We start from the raw sequence: 15,237 nt of genomic DNA on the forward strand, positions 1-15,237 counted from the left end.
TTTGAACTGTCAAATCGCATGACAGCACTGGTGTGAACCAGGGCTTATTCAACACAGTAGTGCTGCTGACTGGAGGAGTGTTTGGGTGGGGGGGGATTTGGTCTGCTGGGGTGCTACTCCACTGCAGAGTATGTGTGAAAATAGGGGTCCAACTCTCCTACATGCTGCAGCACAGGGTATTTTAACTAGAGATCGACCGATATATCGAGGGCCGATATGCGCTTTCCCCCGATATGTCGGAATTGGCCACCAAGGTGACCGATATTGCCGATATTTCGGCAAAGTGCTTGTACCGGAGTGATGCCTGCAGCTAGAGGCATCACCCCGGTACCGGCGTCCATAGCCGACGGTCGGCTGTCTTGTAATGACAACCAATGCATCTGAGAAGCTGCTCGGCTGTCATTACAAGGAGCGTGAGGGAACATACCCCCCCCCCTCCCTCCGGCTTCTGTGGCTCGCCTGGGTATCCCGTCCCACCGGGAGTCCCGGGCAACCAGCCTGCATGGCCGCCGAAGACCCATTCAAAGCCACATTTGGCTCTGATCAGGTATCCATGCAAAAACCCGGACGTGATGTCATTAGTGACATCACTTCCGGGTACTATCTGGAACCAGATTAAAAAGAAATGACAGCATTGAAAACAGCCAAACTTGGCGTTTTGAATGCTTTTAAGTGCAGAGGAGGGGTTTGGGGTCTTTTTGACCCCCAGATCCCTCCACAAGAGTACCTGTCAAATAATAAAAATAAAAAATATTTTTTTTTTTGTACGAAAACATCGGCCGATACCGATATGCATTGGCCTAAATATCGGTATCGGCAACGAAAAACCGATATCGGTCGATCACTAATTTTAACCCTTACTACGGTACGTAGCAGATAAAAAAAAAGGTCATTCAATCCACTTCCTGTGAGCCAAGGCTGTCATGAACATCCCACTTGGAGTGCATGACCATGTCAATCAGAAGCTCATAGTACAATGATTATTGAGGACCAACCACCACTGCAAGAATTAGAGGACCTCATGTGGTTGACCAGAAGACCAAAGTAGAAAAAAGTATGCGTGAAAGAAATTTGTAAAAAATGGACAGGTTTGTGGCAGGGGTTTGGGGGGAAGTAGGCATTCAGAGCACAGATTCACTTTAAAGTCCAGGTCCTGCTTTGTTGATAGATATAGATAATGGTGGGTAAGGTATATGATGATGCCCCCAATGGGGAGATAACCCCTCACTTCCTGTGCGGTAATTTACACATAAAAGTAAAGAGGGCACAGACAGCAATATAAAGCCCTTATATAATAGAATAGTGAAGGAATAGATCTGTCTGGTCCTTATTTTCATTCTGTGTCCCCATTATTAAGTTAGGGAAAAGATGTCCCCAGTGTCAACACAGAAATGCAATAAAATACATGTTTTCTAACCATTTCCCACTTTATAAAAAAAAAAAAAAAATCTTTGAATGGATCTTGGCTTTACATCTACATGCACATCTGTATCTTACATTTAATTAGTAGTGAATAAACACTGACCCAGAATCCACAGATACTGAATGTTTGTTTTCATTTTCAGTTACCCAGTAAATGAATATCACATCCATTACATTTCTGTCTGTCTCTCCAGCTGAAAACACAGAATATAATTAGCTGTTGCTTGAAGCCAATAAATCATGGCTTCTGAAAAGGGTCGATTGATTTTTAACCCGACATGTACATCCCATCTGCTGGATGGTGCATGTTAGATGATCTCCCCATAGGGTCCTGGTAGAGAAACAGTTTCAAGTTATCATTAGGGTACAGTGGCCGAAAATAATTGTGATCTATGGGTTTCAGAAACAGCAGGAATTTGATGAGATTGCGCTCTTCCCAAAAACAGAACATTACCTGGCTACATGGGAATAATTATGGAGGCTATAGTAATACCGCACTGCATCTCTAAAGATACAGTACAGTCAGTGAGGGTTGTCACCCTAGGACAGGAAGTGTGTCACTGGAAGGATCACTGGGTGAGAAACAAATCCTGAAAAAATGATTGCAGACGCCACATCTAAAAAATGGAACGCTGCACTATTTTAAAAAGGTATTCATAGGTTGAGGTATACTTTAAAGTGGTTGTAAATCCTTTTATATACCCAGTGAAGTGACTGGCATCAGGTAATACAGAGAAATGAAACATACTCCTACATAAGTTGTACCTGTTTATCTGCAGGATTCTCTTCTCTACATCTGTTCAAGGTGAAAAATGTATAAGGGCTCTTTCACACAGTCCGCCTCTGTAGGCGGATCCGTGCTGCTCAGTGGGGATCGATCTGCGATCCCCGCTGAGCCGGCGGATAACAGCTCCGTCTCCGCTTGCAGTGCGGAGAGGGAGGTGTCACAGCCCCCACTGCTCTCTATGGGGAATCGGATGAGAGCGGACCGCCTGTCCGCTCTCATCCGATCCCATCCGATCCGATCCCCAGGACGGATGGAAAATAAGGTTTCCATCTGTCCTGATTTCACGGACAGGATCGGATGCGGATGGCAGCGGGTGTCAGTGGACATGTCTCCGCTGACATCCGCTGCTCCATAGGGCTGAATGGGACATCCGATCAGATCCACCTAAAAAACTGACAGGCGGATCTGATCGGACCACCCGTGTGAAAGAGCCCTTAGGCTTGTCAGAGCTGTCAGAAAGCAGGGGGAGAGCTGACTGGAGGAGAAGGAGAGACCCCCCCTTCACACAGCACACAGCAACAGAGCTGAAGCTGTCAATCACAGGCTGTGTGCTGCTAATCCTTTCTCAGTCACCTTTTTTTCTGGATTGAGACAAGTAGAGGGATATGCTTTATTTGTATTTTCTTTTCTGAGGTTTACAACCACTTTAAGGCACATAAATGGGAGAATATGGCACTAAGGTAGCAGTGGGTATGCAATGGGGAGCAAAAGAATGAAAAATTCACTAATTGAGTCAGTATTGGTCATTCAGAGCAACCACCCTCATATATAGGTTGCTATATGCCTCAATAGGTGACTGCTGTCATCATTGTACTGACAGTTCCCCAGATGCTACAATGCTTCTGCTATATATTTTATATTGGTTTCCCAATAAAACATATAAAGCAGCCAACACATAAGAACACATCAATATACAGAGCATGAACAATCACATATTCACAAAGGTTCCACCACATACAGCCACGTACTGCCAAGTGTGATACAGCATAACATGCCACAACTGGCACAGGAGACAATGGGAAAATAATGGGTAGGAGCCGTGACCACAAACATGCACAGGGAAGAAGGAGGAAGGAGGGAAGCACAGAGAAAAGAAATGTAGCTGAAGTGAAGTTACTTACAAGAGAGAACAGACAGACACGACATCTTCAACCATCCTATAGACACAGAGACAAAGAGACAGACAGACAGAAGGCTGTGTACGCACTGTAATAAACATTCCATGTGGCCCCATTGGAGTTATGTACACACAAATTCATATTAACAGGAAGGAACTGCTCAAAAAACCAAAGCAAATCCTCCCACACTGGCCTGTCTGCTTACATTTTAACTGGCTTGATGAATAATATATATCTAAGGAAAGTATAAATGCTTAGAAAGTGCATAAAAGCAGTCCAGCCTATCTTTAAAGATTTTCCATGTAATCCCATGCAGGAGAGTGGGAGAAGCAGGGAAAGCACAGCAAGCCAATCAGGGCTCTATTTCAGTGCACAGTACTGACAATCTATCACAGGTGGCATGCTGACAGGAGGATAGATCAGAGTGAGCAGCAGGCTCTAGGTGAGTCAGTAGCCAAGGTGTACTACTTAAAGCTTCAGGAAGATTTTATAGACAGGCATTAGAGCTGAATTGGTATTGGTATGGAGATTTTTTTATAGTTACATTCATCCAACGTAAGTATGCATGTGGCCAACCAGGTCGATCCCTGTACAAGCTGGAAATCATTGTAGCAGTCACCACAATTAGAGTGATTTTTGATAGCTTTGGGGTCCCATGCCAAGCAACTGCCCTGCTGCTTAGTAAACAAAGGCAGTCACTTGGCATGGGTGACATTCAGAGATCACTTTGCACTCTCCCAATGAAGGCAAAGTGCTTTCTGATTGGACGAGGTGGAGAGCTTGGGTGGTGATGTCACGATCTCAACCTCGCCCCAGGAAATTTCTGTCCATTTAAATCAGGGGTCTTCAAACGTTCTAAACAGTCTGTCCTTCAGATTTTTGAAGGGCTGTACTGTGGCCATTTGGGGTAGAAAATGCCCCACTGTCAGTGGGATTCGACAATGTCTCAGGCTTGGTGGTCAGTGTGAGTAAAAAATGATTTGGCACCTGTGGTCAGTAGGAAGAGGAATAGTGTCCCATCATTGGTGTCAGTGGGAAATTCAGTGCCCTATCATTGGTGTCATTGGGAGATTCAGTGCCCTACCTATCATTGGTGTCAGTGGGAGATTCAGTGCCCTACCTATCATTGGTGTCAGTGGGAGATTCAGTGCCCTACCTATCATTGGTGTCAGTGGGAGGAATGGTGCCCCATCATTTGTCTCTGCTGAAGATTCAGTGCCCCATCGTTGGCATCAGTGGGAGGAATAGTGCTTCATCTTTAGTGACAGTGGGAAGACCAGTGTTCCATCATTGGTGTCAGTGGGGGTAATCAGTGCCCCATCCTTGGTGTTAGTGGTGGGACTAATGCCCCACCATTGTGCTAGTGGAAGAAATATTGCCCCATTATTGGTGTCTGGGGAAGGAAAAATGCCCCATCATTGGTGTCAGTGGAAGGAATGAGCACCATCGATGGTGTCTGTGGGAGGAATAGCGCCTTGTATCAGTGGGAGGAACAGTGCCCCAAGGGCCGCCTATAGGCAAGCAAAGGACCACATTCAGCCCACGGGCCACAGTTTGGAGACCACTAATCTAAATATTTAGAATGATTTATTTTAGAATTAATATATTTTGTTATCTAGTTAAAGAATGAGCAACAGTGAACTTCAGGTAAAATCAGCTGGTGATCAGCAGATATCTCAAACTTATTATACCAGAGACAAAGTCAGAAAGTGTTTTCATTTATCTCTGGATGAGCCAGGAGGGCTCTACAAGCAGGCTTCCCATCTCTATAGTCCCAGAGCAGCTGCTGGGTCAGCCTGACTTAGCTCCACTCTTGCATTTTATGGTTAGGGCTAGAATGAATCATAAGATGGCACAAAACTGGAAATAAACACTAAAGCTAGCCATACCCTGGTAAAACAAAAACAGACAGAGGCACCTCTAAGTGTAGACTTTATGTAACAAGTTTTAATGAATAAAATTCTGCACTCACATTGGTAAGCATATGTTTCATGCCCATAAACAACATTCCAGTGTGGAGAAGTGTACATCATCTGGTCCTAGACGTCCATCCTGCTGGAGCCAAGATCCCTTCACCGTGGCCGGCTTGTACGGCGGGGTTAGAACCAGGAAGTAGGCTCGGTGTATTTTGCTGGCAGCGAGGCTTGGTGGACAGTCGAACCAGGATGACGTCATCTGCATGCGACGCGTTTCTGAGCGTGCGTGCTGCCTGGGGGAGGGCAGCCGCGCTCCTTCTTAACGGAAGATACTTGCCGTGAAGAAGGAGCGCGGCTGCCCTCCCCCAGGCGGCACGCACGCTCAGAAACGCTTCACATGCAGATGACGTCATCATGGTTCGACTGTCCACCAAGCCTCCCACCGAGCCTACTTCCTGGTTCTAACCGCGCCGTACAAGCCGGCCACGGCGAAGGGATCTTGGCTCCAGCAGGATGGACGTCTAGGACCGGACGATGTACACTTCTCCACACTGGAATCTTGTTTATGGGCATGAAACATATGCTTATCAATGTGAGTGCAAAATTTTATTCATTAAAACTTGTTACATAAAGTCTACACTTAGAGGCGCCTCTGTCTGTTTTTGTTTTAGCTCTGTGGAACCCCTGGCTTTGGTTCTGGATGGCTGCCATACATGGTGGACTTTTTCTTCCCCTGTGCCACTAATGACTTTTAATGACTTTTAATGATTTTAATGATTTTTAACTCTACGGACTCTGGTTCGATATGTGACAAAGCGCCTGTTACTATTGTGTATATCCTGGTAAAAGCTTGTTCTAAAATTGTAATCTTGAGAAAGTCCATTCGTTTTTCAAATCCTTGGTGGGGACAATGGCGTTTGTTTCAATCGCACAGAAATCTACTAGTGTATAGCTTAAATCTGTAGTGAGCCCATGCCTTCTATAAATATAAATAGGCATTTTTAGGATTGCTCTTCCTTTAAATAAAACATTTCAGTGGCTAACCAAAAATGATGGTTGGACAAGTTTGGTTGTTGGGTTTTATTCTCTGTAAAATAAAAGATAATTACTACCTCCCTATATCTCTATATTACTATGTATCTGACTTTCATAAAGAGTGGCATGCCGTTTGCGATGTCATGGTGGCGCCACATCAGAAAAATGGGCAATATTTTCTTCTAGTGGTACACCAGTTTCAGGATCCTAAAGCTGAACTCCGGCCTTATCTTTAGCCCTGCACAGTTGTAGGGACTCCTCTGTTGTACTAAAATTCCTAATGGCGGCTTCTCGCTGCCCTGCTGCGCTTTCCCATAGACTTCAATCATGTCCCGCGGTTTTGGTGTGCTTTCAGAAAGCGAGACATAATGGAAGTCTATGAGAAAGCACAGGGAACCCACACGAAAACCGCAGGTTAGCTCCACTTTGCCCAAAGCACAGCGGGGCAGTGTCAAGCTGCCCTGATTTCACTGCACACTGTGAGCTTCTCAGCAGCAAGTCAGATAGATCATGTTAATTGGTTTACTCCCCAGCCTGGCTTCTCCTTGGCGTGTCCTTTTCATTCATTGCATTTCTGTTCTTTCAATCACCGAGGAATCATCATCATCACATGTGGCCATTACCTAGGGCAATTCTAGGCCAATGAAGCTTGCTCAGGAATGCTGACACCTACAGACTGATATCCACCCATCAAGACATTGTGATATCTTCATAATTCCTCCCAGAAGCCAGCATACTCCTTGCATCAGGGCTAAGGACGCAAAAGAAATACTGGGGCAGGGTGTAGTGATGTTTTCAGGAGGCTATGTATAGCACTCTTTTGTAAACAAAAAATAAAATAGAAACAAAAGGCTGCGCTCACAACACCTCTAATAAATTGAGGGGGTGAAGCAGCTAGCCAAATATTTGGGTATCACAAACATAAATAAAATGCGCCAATAAAGACAGTGCTACACCCCAAGTTGCAATATCAGTGTGAACAAAATAAACACACACATATATCACACAAAGGAAATAAAAAAATAAAAAGATACTGTATATATATATATTTAATAAAAAAATAATAAGGAATGCGTAGGGGCATGACCACGCAGTGACGTCATCACGCACGTCGATCATTCTCCGTCTATGCTGGATGATGGCTGAAACTGTTCTTTAAGGTTCTAAGACGTTATTAACCATATGAGTGTAATTTTTTTTAAATAAATGTGTTTTTTTAAGTATTTTACACTATTTCTGGCTTTTTTTTTTTTCTAAACCTATACATCTGCCATATTTATCCGGGAGCCGACTTCCAAGGCTACCTTGAGTACCGCTAAGAAGTAGGGCAGTCTGAAGATCCAAAAAAAGGAACACAAGGGGGTGCCAGCTAAGTGCAGCATCAATGGGTTTATTATGATTAAAAAGCCAAATGCAAACGCACAGAAATTCAGTATATAATCAAAGAGCTTATCTGCCGCCATGCCACATTGGATGGAAACCGTCCACCAGAAAAGCCGCTTGTGGCTCTTCTGGTGAACAGCTTCCATCCAATAAGACATGACTGCAGATAAGCGCTTTGATTTTATATTTCTGTGAGTTTACATTTGGCTTTTTAATCGTAATAAACCCATTAATACTGCACTTAGCTGGCGCCCCCTTGTTTTCCTTTTTTTTTTATTTCAGACATTTGTTCCTGTCTCAGGTGGAGCTGCCTACTGAAGTACAACACCCTTCCTATGGGATTTCTATGAACTTCTTATGAATATTTTATGAACTACAGTACCTGTGCTACCCAATATTTATCTAGGGGGTAGAGGCTAACTTATGTGGATGGTGAATTACCATTTGTTGTTCGAACAGTCTGGAGATACACATGCTTGTCTTGGCCACTCATATGCAGAGGATCATGACATTCTGGTAAGCCTGGAATAAGCTTCTCTAGGCACGGTGAAGGTGGAAGTATTCACTTTGGAGCACTATAACTTTAAGAGAAAAAAGAAAAAGTGTTCCCCTAGTGGTGGGATTTTACATGCACTCCAAGAAATCATAATTTTTTGGAGTGCCGGTAAAATCCCACCACTAGGGGAACACTTTTTCTTTCTTCAATTGATTAAGGGATGTGGCACCAATATTAGAAAGCCCACTGAGAGCAAAAAATTTTGTATAACTTCAAGAGTGTTGGATATTATCATTTATGTTTCAGAATTGGAATTGTTTACTCATTGGATGTTTTGAGATGCACTTTTTAAATGAAAAATGTGGGTCCTTCACTATCACAGTGGACTTTATATTGTTGTGTTGGAATTAATTATATATCAAATGCACTTTTTTTTATCGTATTTTGTCATTAAAATTGTTTTTTCGTTTGTGTGATTTGTGTATGTGTTTATTTTATTCACCCTCATATTGCAACTTGGGATGTAGCGCTGCCTTTATTAGCATATAGCACTCTTTTTAGTCCCTTCTATCAGTCTGGCGGTATTGCTTAGAGAAGCTCAGAGACTCAGTGATGTCATCGCTGGGTCTAAAATAATGTTTGTAATAAAAACAGATTTTTAAAATCTCATTAGCATATTAATGAGGAAGGGGGCGAGGGGCTGAAAAATATGAACAGATTGAACTTCACCTTAAAAAATATTCACTACATATTTTGTCCCTTCTATAGCTGCAAGCATCCTCTGTGTGAACAGTTAAATATCCTCCTCCCCTGACATCAGGGTATTGTTTCATCTCACCTGATTGGTGACTACAGAAGACAGTGACTGCCCCTTTAGTTTCTTCTTCTTCCCCAGCCTGATTATTGGACAATAAAGGAGCAGAAGCCAATGATGAGGTCATCCCTCTGCTCATGTCTGTGTATGCCTGCCACCAGTTTTGCTCTTTGCAGTTTGCTTACAAATATTTGTATATTATCAAACATTGTCTAATTCATGAAGCCATATACAGTAAAAAATGTGTTGTAGAAAGCTATATTGCTCTAAAATACAGTCAACACAGTGAGGTTTATTTGTATCCTGCTACTTAGATAGTCGTGTATTATATTGCCTGTAGAAATGACAAGCGCTGTATTAAAGAAAAGTACAAAGATTTGTTTTATGTGTCTAAAAACCCGCGTTATTTATACTATGCTGTCTCTGCAGACCAGGGAATTAACCTACAGTATTCTTTGGCACAACATAATACAGTGCCCTTTGATAGTCTATCTTATAGGAAATCCGTGTACTTAAAATAAAATGTTTCTCCCAAGGCAAAACATGATTTCAATTAGCTTTCACTAAACTTGATTTTGAAATGTTTACATTAAGATTTTCCTAAATCCTGTACTGCTGGGAGTGAATAGGAAAGTAAAGAATACAAGACAGAAAAAGAAAACAGCATAATGCTGCCGTTTGCTGGAGTAGAATGAACAGGCTGCATTGAATCTGATCTGGGTCCATTTCACTGCTAACCTCTGTGAATACAATGAGGGAGATTTACTAAACCTGGAGCAGCTCTGCAAAGAAACCAATCAGCTTTCAGGTTTTACTGTCAGAGCCTAAAGTTATTGTAAAGTCTCGTTTTTTTTTTTTTTTTTCTCAATAAGGTACAGAGCAGCCCAGATCCTCCTCTTCTTGGGTACCTCTTTGGCTCTCCTGGCCTCTCCCTCCCTTTGATTGCCCCCACAGCAAGCAGCTTACTATGGGGGCACCCAAGTCGAGTCACAGCTCCCTGTATTTATTCAGACACGGAGCTGCGGTTCGGCCCCGCCCGCCCCCTCTCTCACCTCATTGGCTAACTGACTTTGATTGACAGCAGCGGGAGCCAATGGCGCCACTGCTGTGTCTTAGTCAATGAGGAGGGGAGTCCTGGATGGCCCTAGACAGTCGTGGACAGGGAGTTGAGGTGAGCATTAGGGGGGCTGCTGTACACAGAAGGCTTTTTATCTTAATGCATAGAATGCATAGAATGCACTAAGATAAAAAACCTTCTGACTTAACCACTTTAATTGAACAAGATGAATTTAGAAGCTGATTGGCTACCTTGATCAGCTGCACTTGATTCTGAGTGGTCCAGTTTTAGTTAGGCTCCTTTCACACGGGCGCTGCGCCCGACGGAGTCCTTTTTGCTCAGCGGGGATCGATCCGCGGATCCCCACTGAGCAGGTGGATGACACCTCCGTCTCCTCTCTGTGTGCAGAGATGGAGCTGTCAGAGCCCCGCTCTCCTCTATGGGAGATCGGATGATAACGGACCGCCTGTTCATTTTCATCCGATCCTATCCGATCCTCTAGATGGATGGAAAATAGGGTTTCCATCCATCCGGATTTCATGGACAGGATTGGATAGCAGCGGGCGTCAGCGAAGATGTCTCTGCTGACATCCGCTGCTCCATAGGGCTGCATGGAGCATCCGATCCGGTCCGCCTGAAAAACTGACAGGCAGACCAGATCAGAAAGCCCGTGTGAAAGGGACCTAAATCTTATTAACTAATCTAATCTTTATTAACTAATCATTTTGACTTTCGCGGAAGATAATTCCTGTATATGCATTATCTGATCATATGATAAGACTGAACTGACTTATATCATGGTTCACAGGGTGTACTACCCAACAAATTATATTTTACCCTATATTAAACATAGATTTTAATTTTATACTGTATGTTTCCCAGCACACTTGTTCTGAACTCAGGAAAAATGCCTGTATACAGAAAATATGGTATAAAAAATATCTGAGCCCAATAATGTTACTTTATCGTTACATCTACAGGTATGCATTGTTTTGAGCCTCTTTATGGTTTAATCACGCCCCTCAAAACCTGGCAGGACTCTTCCACCATTTATGTTGATCTCTTTTCTAACACACGTATGACTTATTGCCATGGCATAGTCGCCAATGCGACCTAACCCCATCCCATAATCCTCCAGTGGGCTTAGAGTTGATGGACCTGGCACTCATCATGACTAAACTTAGGCATTAAAGTTATATTCAAGTTTCTTTTTTTTTTTCAAATAAAATAATAAACATGGTATAGTTACCTGCTCTTTGCAATGGTTTAGCACACAGAAGTCCTGATCCTCTTCTTCTGTAGTCCTCCGTCAGTGCTTCCTCCTCCTCTTCGATGAGTTCCCCCATAGGAAGTCGCTTCTTATGGGGGCACTCGTGCAGGCTCACTCCTGAGCTGCACTGTCAGCGTCTATTGACACAGACTAGGTGGCTTGACTCCGCCCCCCCCGCTCCCTGGTCACAGCATTTTATTGACAGCAGCGGGTGCCAATGGCTCTTGTTGCTATTATTCTGCCTAGAGAGGAGGGACAGAGCCGGCAGAGCCTCGGCTCTTGTGCACATTGCTGGATCGGAAATGGGCTCAGATAAGTATAAGGGGGGCTGGGGGAGATTCAGTTACACAAGGTTTTTTGCCCTAATGCATAGAATGCATTAAGATAAAAAACCTTTAGACTTTAGAACAATTTTAAATCCAACAGACAGGCTTTAAATGAAACATTCTGAAAAAAAAAAACTGTCATTTTAGGATAATGTACAACAGCGTTTAAAAGCAGGACAATTCACAATCTTTAAAACCAGGGACTGTCCTGAAAAATAAGGAACAGTTTGGCAATTGCCACTGCAGACAGAGTAGATATCTATCATGTGTATAACATTCCTAGAGAACAAAAGTGACTTACGTCTTTAATGGAGTCTTCTTCTTCTTGGCTGGTTTATTGCTCTCTCCATTCTGTTCTGCATCATTTGTTGGAATCTCAAAAGAAGCTGGTGTTTTTGCAGGAGACTCTGATCTCTGGACAATGGGTTTGCATTGTTCAGGTGATTCTTGAGTATTGGGTGGTAAATCCTGTAGTTTCATACTGGAAGAGAAGGGATTAAAGTTGGGATCATCCCATTGGTCCAAGTTATATGTATATGATCCTTTAGCAATAGGAATGTCATCAGGATCTGTAGAATTGGGCCTAGGAGGTCCAGGGGGAGCATCAGGCTTTTCAACTGCCTTTTTAGGCTTAGGTTTTCGTAGAGGCATTTTACCCGAGGGTTTTTTGCCTTTTCTTACAGGAGGCTGACCCTCCCGTGCCTCCTCAGAATAATCGAACTCCAGCCTCACTGATTGCCCAACCACTGTAGGGTTTTCTGGTACTTCAGAGACTTCTGGGGTCACCTCACGTTTCTGGTGGGTAGGCAATGGTGGAGACACTCTTCCTGTTACTTGCAGAGGGCAGGAGTCAATGAGAGGGGCACTTGTGGCGCTGCTCAGCTGGGGATCCACAGAGGTAACCTCTAAGGAGGAAACAGGCTGTGTTTCCTGTTCTCTTGGTAATGGCAGCTCTTCCTCTGTTGGGGGAGGTGATGGAACGGATTGAATCTGAAGATCTTTGGACTCTTCTGCTTCTTGTGGCTCTGCTGACAATGCCTCAGTGTCCTTGGTGCTTACAGCCTCTGTCTGTTTTTTAGCACTTGCTGCCTTCTTCTTTAGCGATGCAGGCCTCGCCTTCTTTGGCCTGCGAAGACTATTAAAGGCACTATCAGATCCTCCTTGACCACTCAACACATCATCAAACTGGAAATCAGAAGCCTGCAAGCTAAGAGAGCGGGACAAAGTGTTTCGGTTGGTAGGCACAGAGTCTGTGGATTTGCGACGGGTTTTGCAAGAGGATTCTGAGGATGCTGAAATGACATCTGCTGGGTTAACGGCAGCAAAATCTAAGTTGTAAGTTCCACTGCTTGCTATGGGCTTGTCTTCATCAAACACTACAGAAAATGAGCGAGAAGGCTGACGGAATGGAGAATCATTAATGTTCTCATCAGGTTTCGGGTCAGGAGCTTGTGTGTTCTCCAAACTTTGCTCTGGAGCTAAACAAAGGGAAACAATAACGTTAATGATTAATTTCTGCCCTAGTTGAGGCTTTTCACTGTTATGGTCACCAGTTAGGCAAAAGTTTGTTAGTCAAATGGGTTTTGAATAAGATGAAAGGCTGGAAAACAAGAAATGCAAATCTGTAGGCACTGAATTTGTTTTTTTTTTTGGGCAGTAAGTGCATTTAGAGGCATAGTCTATAAAATGTATCTCCACTTCTGCAGTTAAATTTGAGAAAACCCCACTGTATGTTTGTTACCTGTTTCCATTTACAAAGCACACCCAAAAATATATATTTTTTAAATTGTTACATTTTCTAGGTGTTTGGAGCAGGCTTTGGGTAGATTTCAAGCTAATCTGTCCCCACTGAATTACACACTAGAGCTGACCGTACATGGTTTAGTTTTGTTCATTCGGCCAGTGCACTGAACAAAAAAAACTGAACCGATTTCCCCCATCCATACATATAAGGTGGATGGGGGAATCCTCCCTACTGCACTGTTTGTTGTATTGGGGGGGGGGGGGGGGGTGGTGGTATACACAGATCAGCGCTGCAGCCGCTAATCGAGTCGCTTTTATCCGACAAGGTGTTAGAACTTCTGTAAAATGCAGAGGCCACACATGGATAAAACCGCCAGAATTTCTTTTTTCTTCAAATATTATCTTTTTATTCAGGAATTTATAAATTTATAAAATTATACATAACTTTTCCAATATCTCAGGCTGCATTCACATGTCAGCTTATAATCGCGGGCAGAACCGCCGCGGTTCCGCCCGCGATTCGGAGATTTATTGCAAATCGCGGGACGCCTAGCGTTGCCCGTTGATTTGCAATAGCCCCCCAAACGCCGAGCGATGTTGCCGCGATTTACGCCCGCCGAATCGCGGCAACATCGCGCAAACAAAATCGCGGGACGCAATACGCTCCAAAAAAGTACAAGAGCTTCTTTGGAGCGTATTGCGTCCCGCGATTTTGTTTGCGCGATGTTGCCGCGATTCGGCGGGCGTAAATCGCGGCAACATCGCTCGGCGTTTGGGGGGCTATTGCAAATCAACGGGCAACGCTAGGCGTCCCGTGATTTGCAATAAATCTCCGAATCGCGGGCGGAACCGCGGCGGTTCTGGCCGCGATTATAAGCTGACATGTGAATGCAGCCTCATACTTTTCCATCCTAATGTATAATATAACATCTCCTTTTTCTATTTCCTTAAATTCCCTTCTTTTTCCTCTTTCCCTTCCTTCCCTCCCTTCCCACCCTCTCCCCAATCAAAAAACAAACAAAAAAAAAAAAAAAACTAATTATAATCTTGCGAACAGAGATGGAGGAGTTCCCTCTCTCTTTTTCTCATCTTGTTATTCCCTTGTTTTATTTTGCTATATATTGTTTCCCTTCTTCAGAGCATATAAAATGATTCCATAATTCCCAAATTTTCCCATATTTTCCTTGCCTATTTTGTGCCGTGGCAATTAATTCTTCCAATCTCCTATTATCCTCTATCCTATTTATCCAATCGGCTACCGAGGGGGGTTGTGTTTTTTCCAGGGGCCCGGAATGCATGCCTTAGCCGCATTTATCAGGTGGGGAATCAGCGATCTTTCATATTTATTTGCTGGTATGTCCGATATATTTAGCAAAAAAAAGGTCGGGCTCTCCTCTATTTCATATTCCACAAATTTCTGAACTATAGATTTTACTCCTGCCCAGTATGTTTTTATCTTAGAACAGGTCCAGAAGATATGATACAGTGGGGGAGATTTACTAAAACCGATGCACACAGAATCTGGTGCAGCTGTGCATGGTAGCCAATCAGCTTCTAACTTCAACTTGTTTAATTAAGCTTTGACAATAAAACCTGGAAGCTGATTGGTTTCTATGCAGAGCTGCACCAGATTATGCACTCTCCAGCTTTAGTAAATCTCTCCCAGTGTGCCCACTTCTTTTCCACATCTCCAACATAAATTAGATTCATTTGGGTACCAACTGTGTAATTTCTTGGGCGTGATGTACCATCTTGTTATAAGCTTGTAGTTCATCTCCTGTGTTCTGGTACATCTAGATGGCCCAAAAATAAACCTCAATATCCTCTGGATCTGTTCATTTGTTAAAACACAATTCAAGTCTGCCTCCCA

At 43.5% G+C, this 15,237-nt stretch overlaps 1 protein-coding gene across 1 annotated transcript in view; it reads right to left on the reverse strand.

Annotated features, from left to right (window-relative positions):
• The window catches only part of TACC2 (transforming acidic coiled-coil containing protein 2), a 229,261-nt gene that overhangs the window by 54,869 nt on the left and 159,155 nt on the right, over window positions 1-15,237 (reverse strand). The window contains exon 7 of the mRNA XM_082268876.1: window positions 11,926-13,102. Within this exon, the coding sequence (XP_082125002.1) occupies window positions 11,926-13,102 (1,177 nt within the window). The remainder of the gene's footprint in view (window positions 1-11,925; window positions 13,103-15,237) is intronic.

This window comes from Pelophylax lessonae (genome assembly GCF_965119305.1).
Source record: "Pelophylax lessonae genome assembly, chromosome: 9".
NCBI classification, from domain to species: domain Eukaryota; kingdom Metazoa; phylum Chordata; class Amphibia; order Anura; family Ranidae; genus Pelophylax; species Pelophylax lessonae.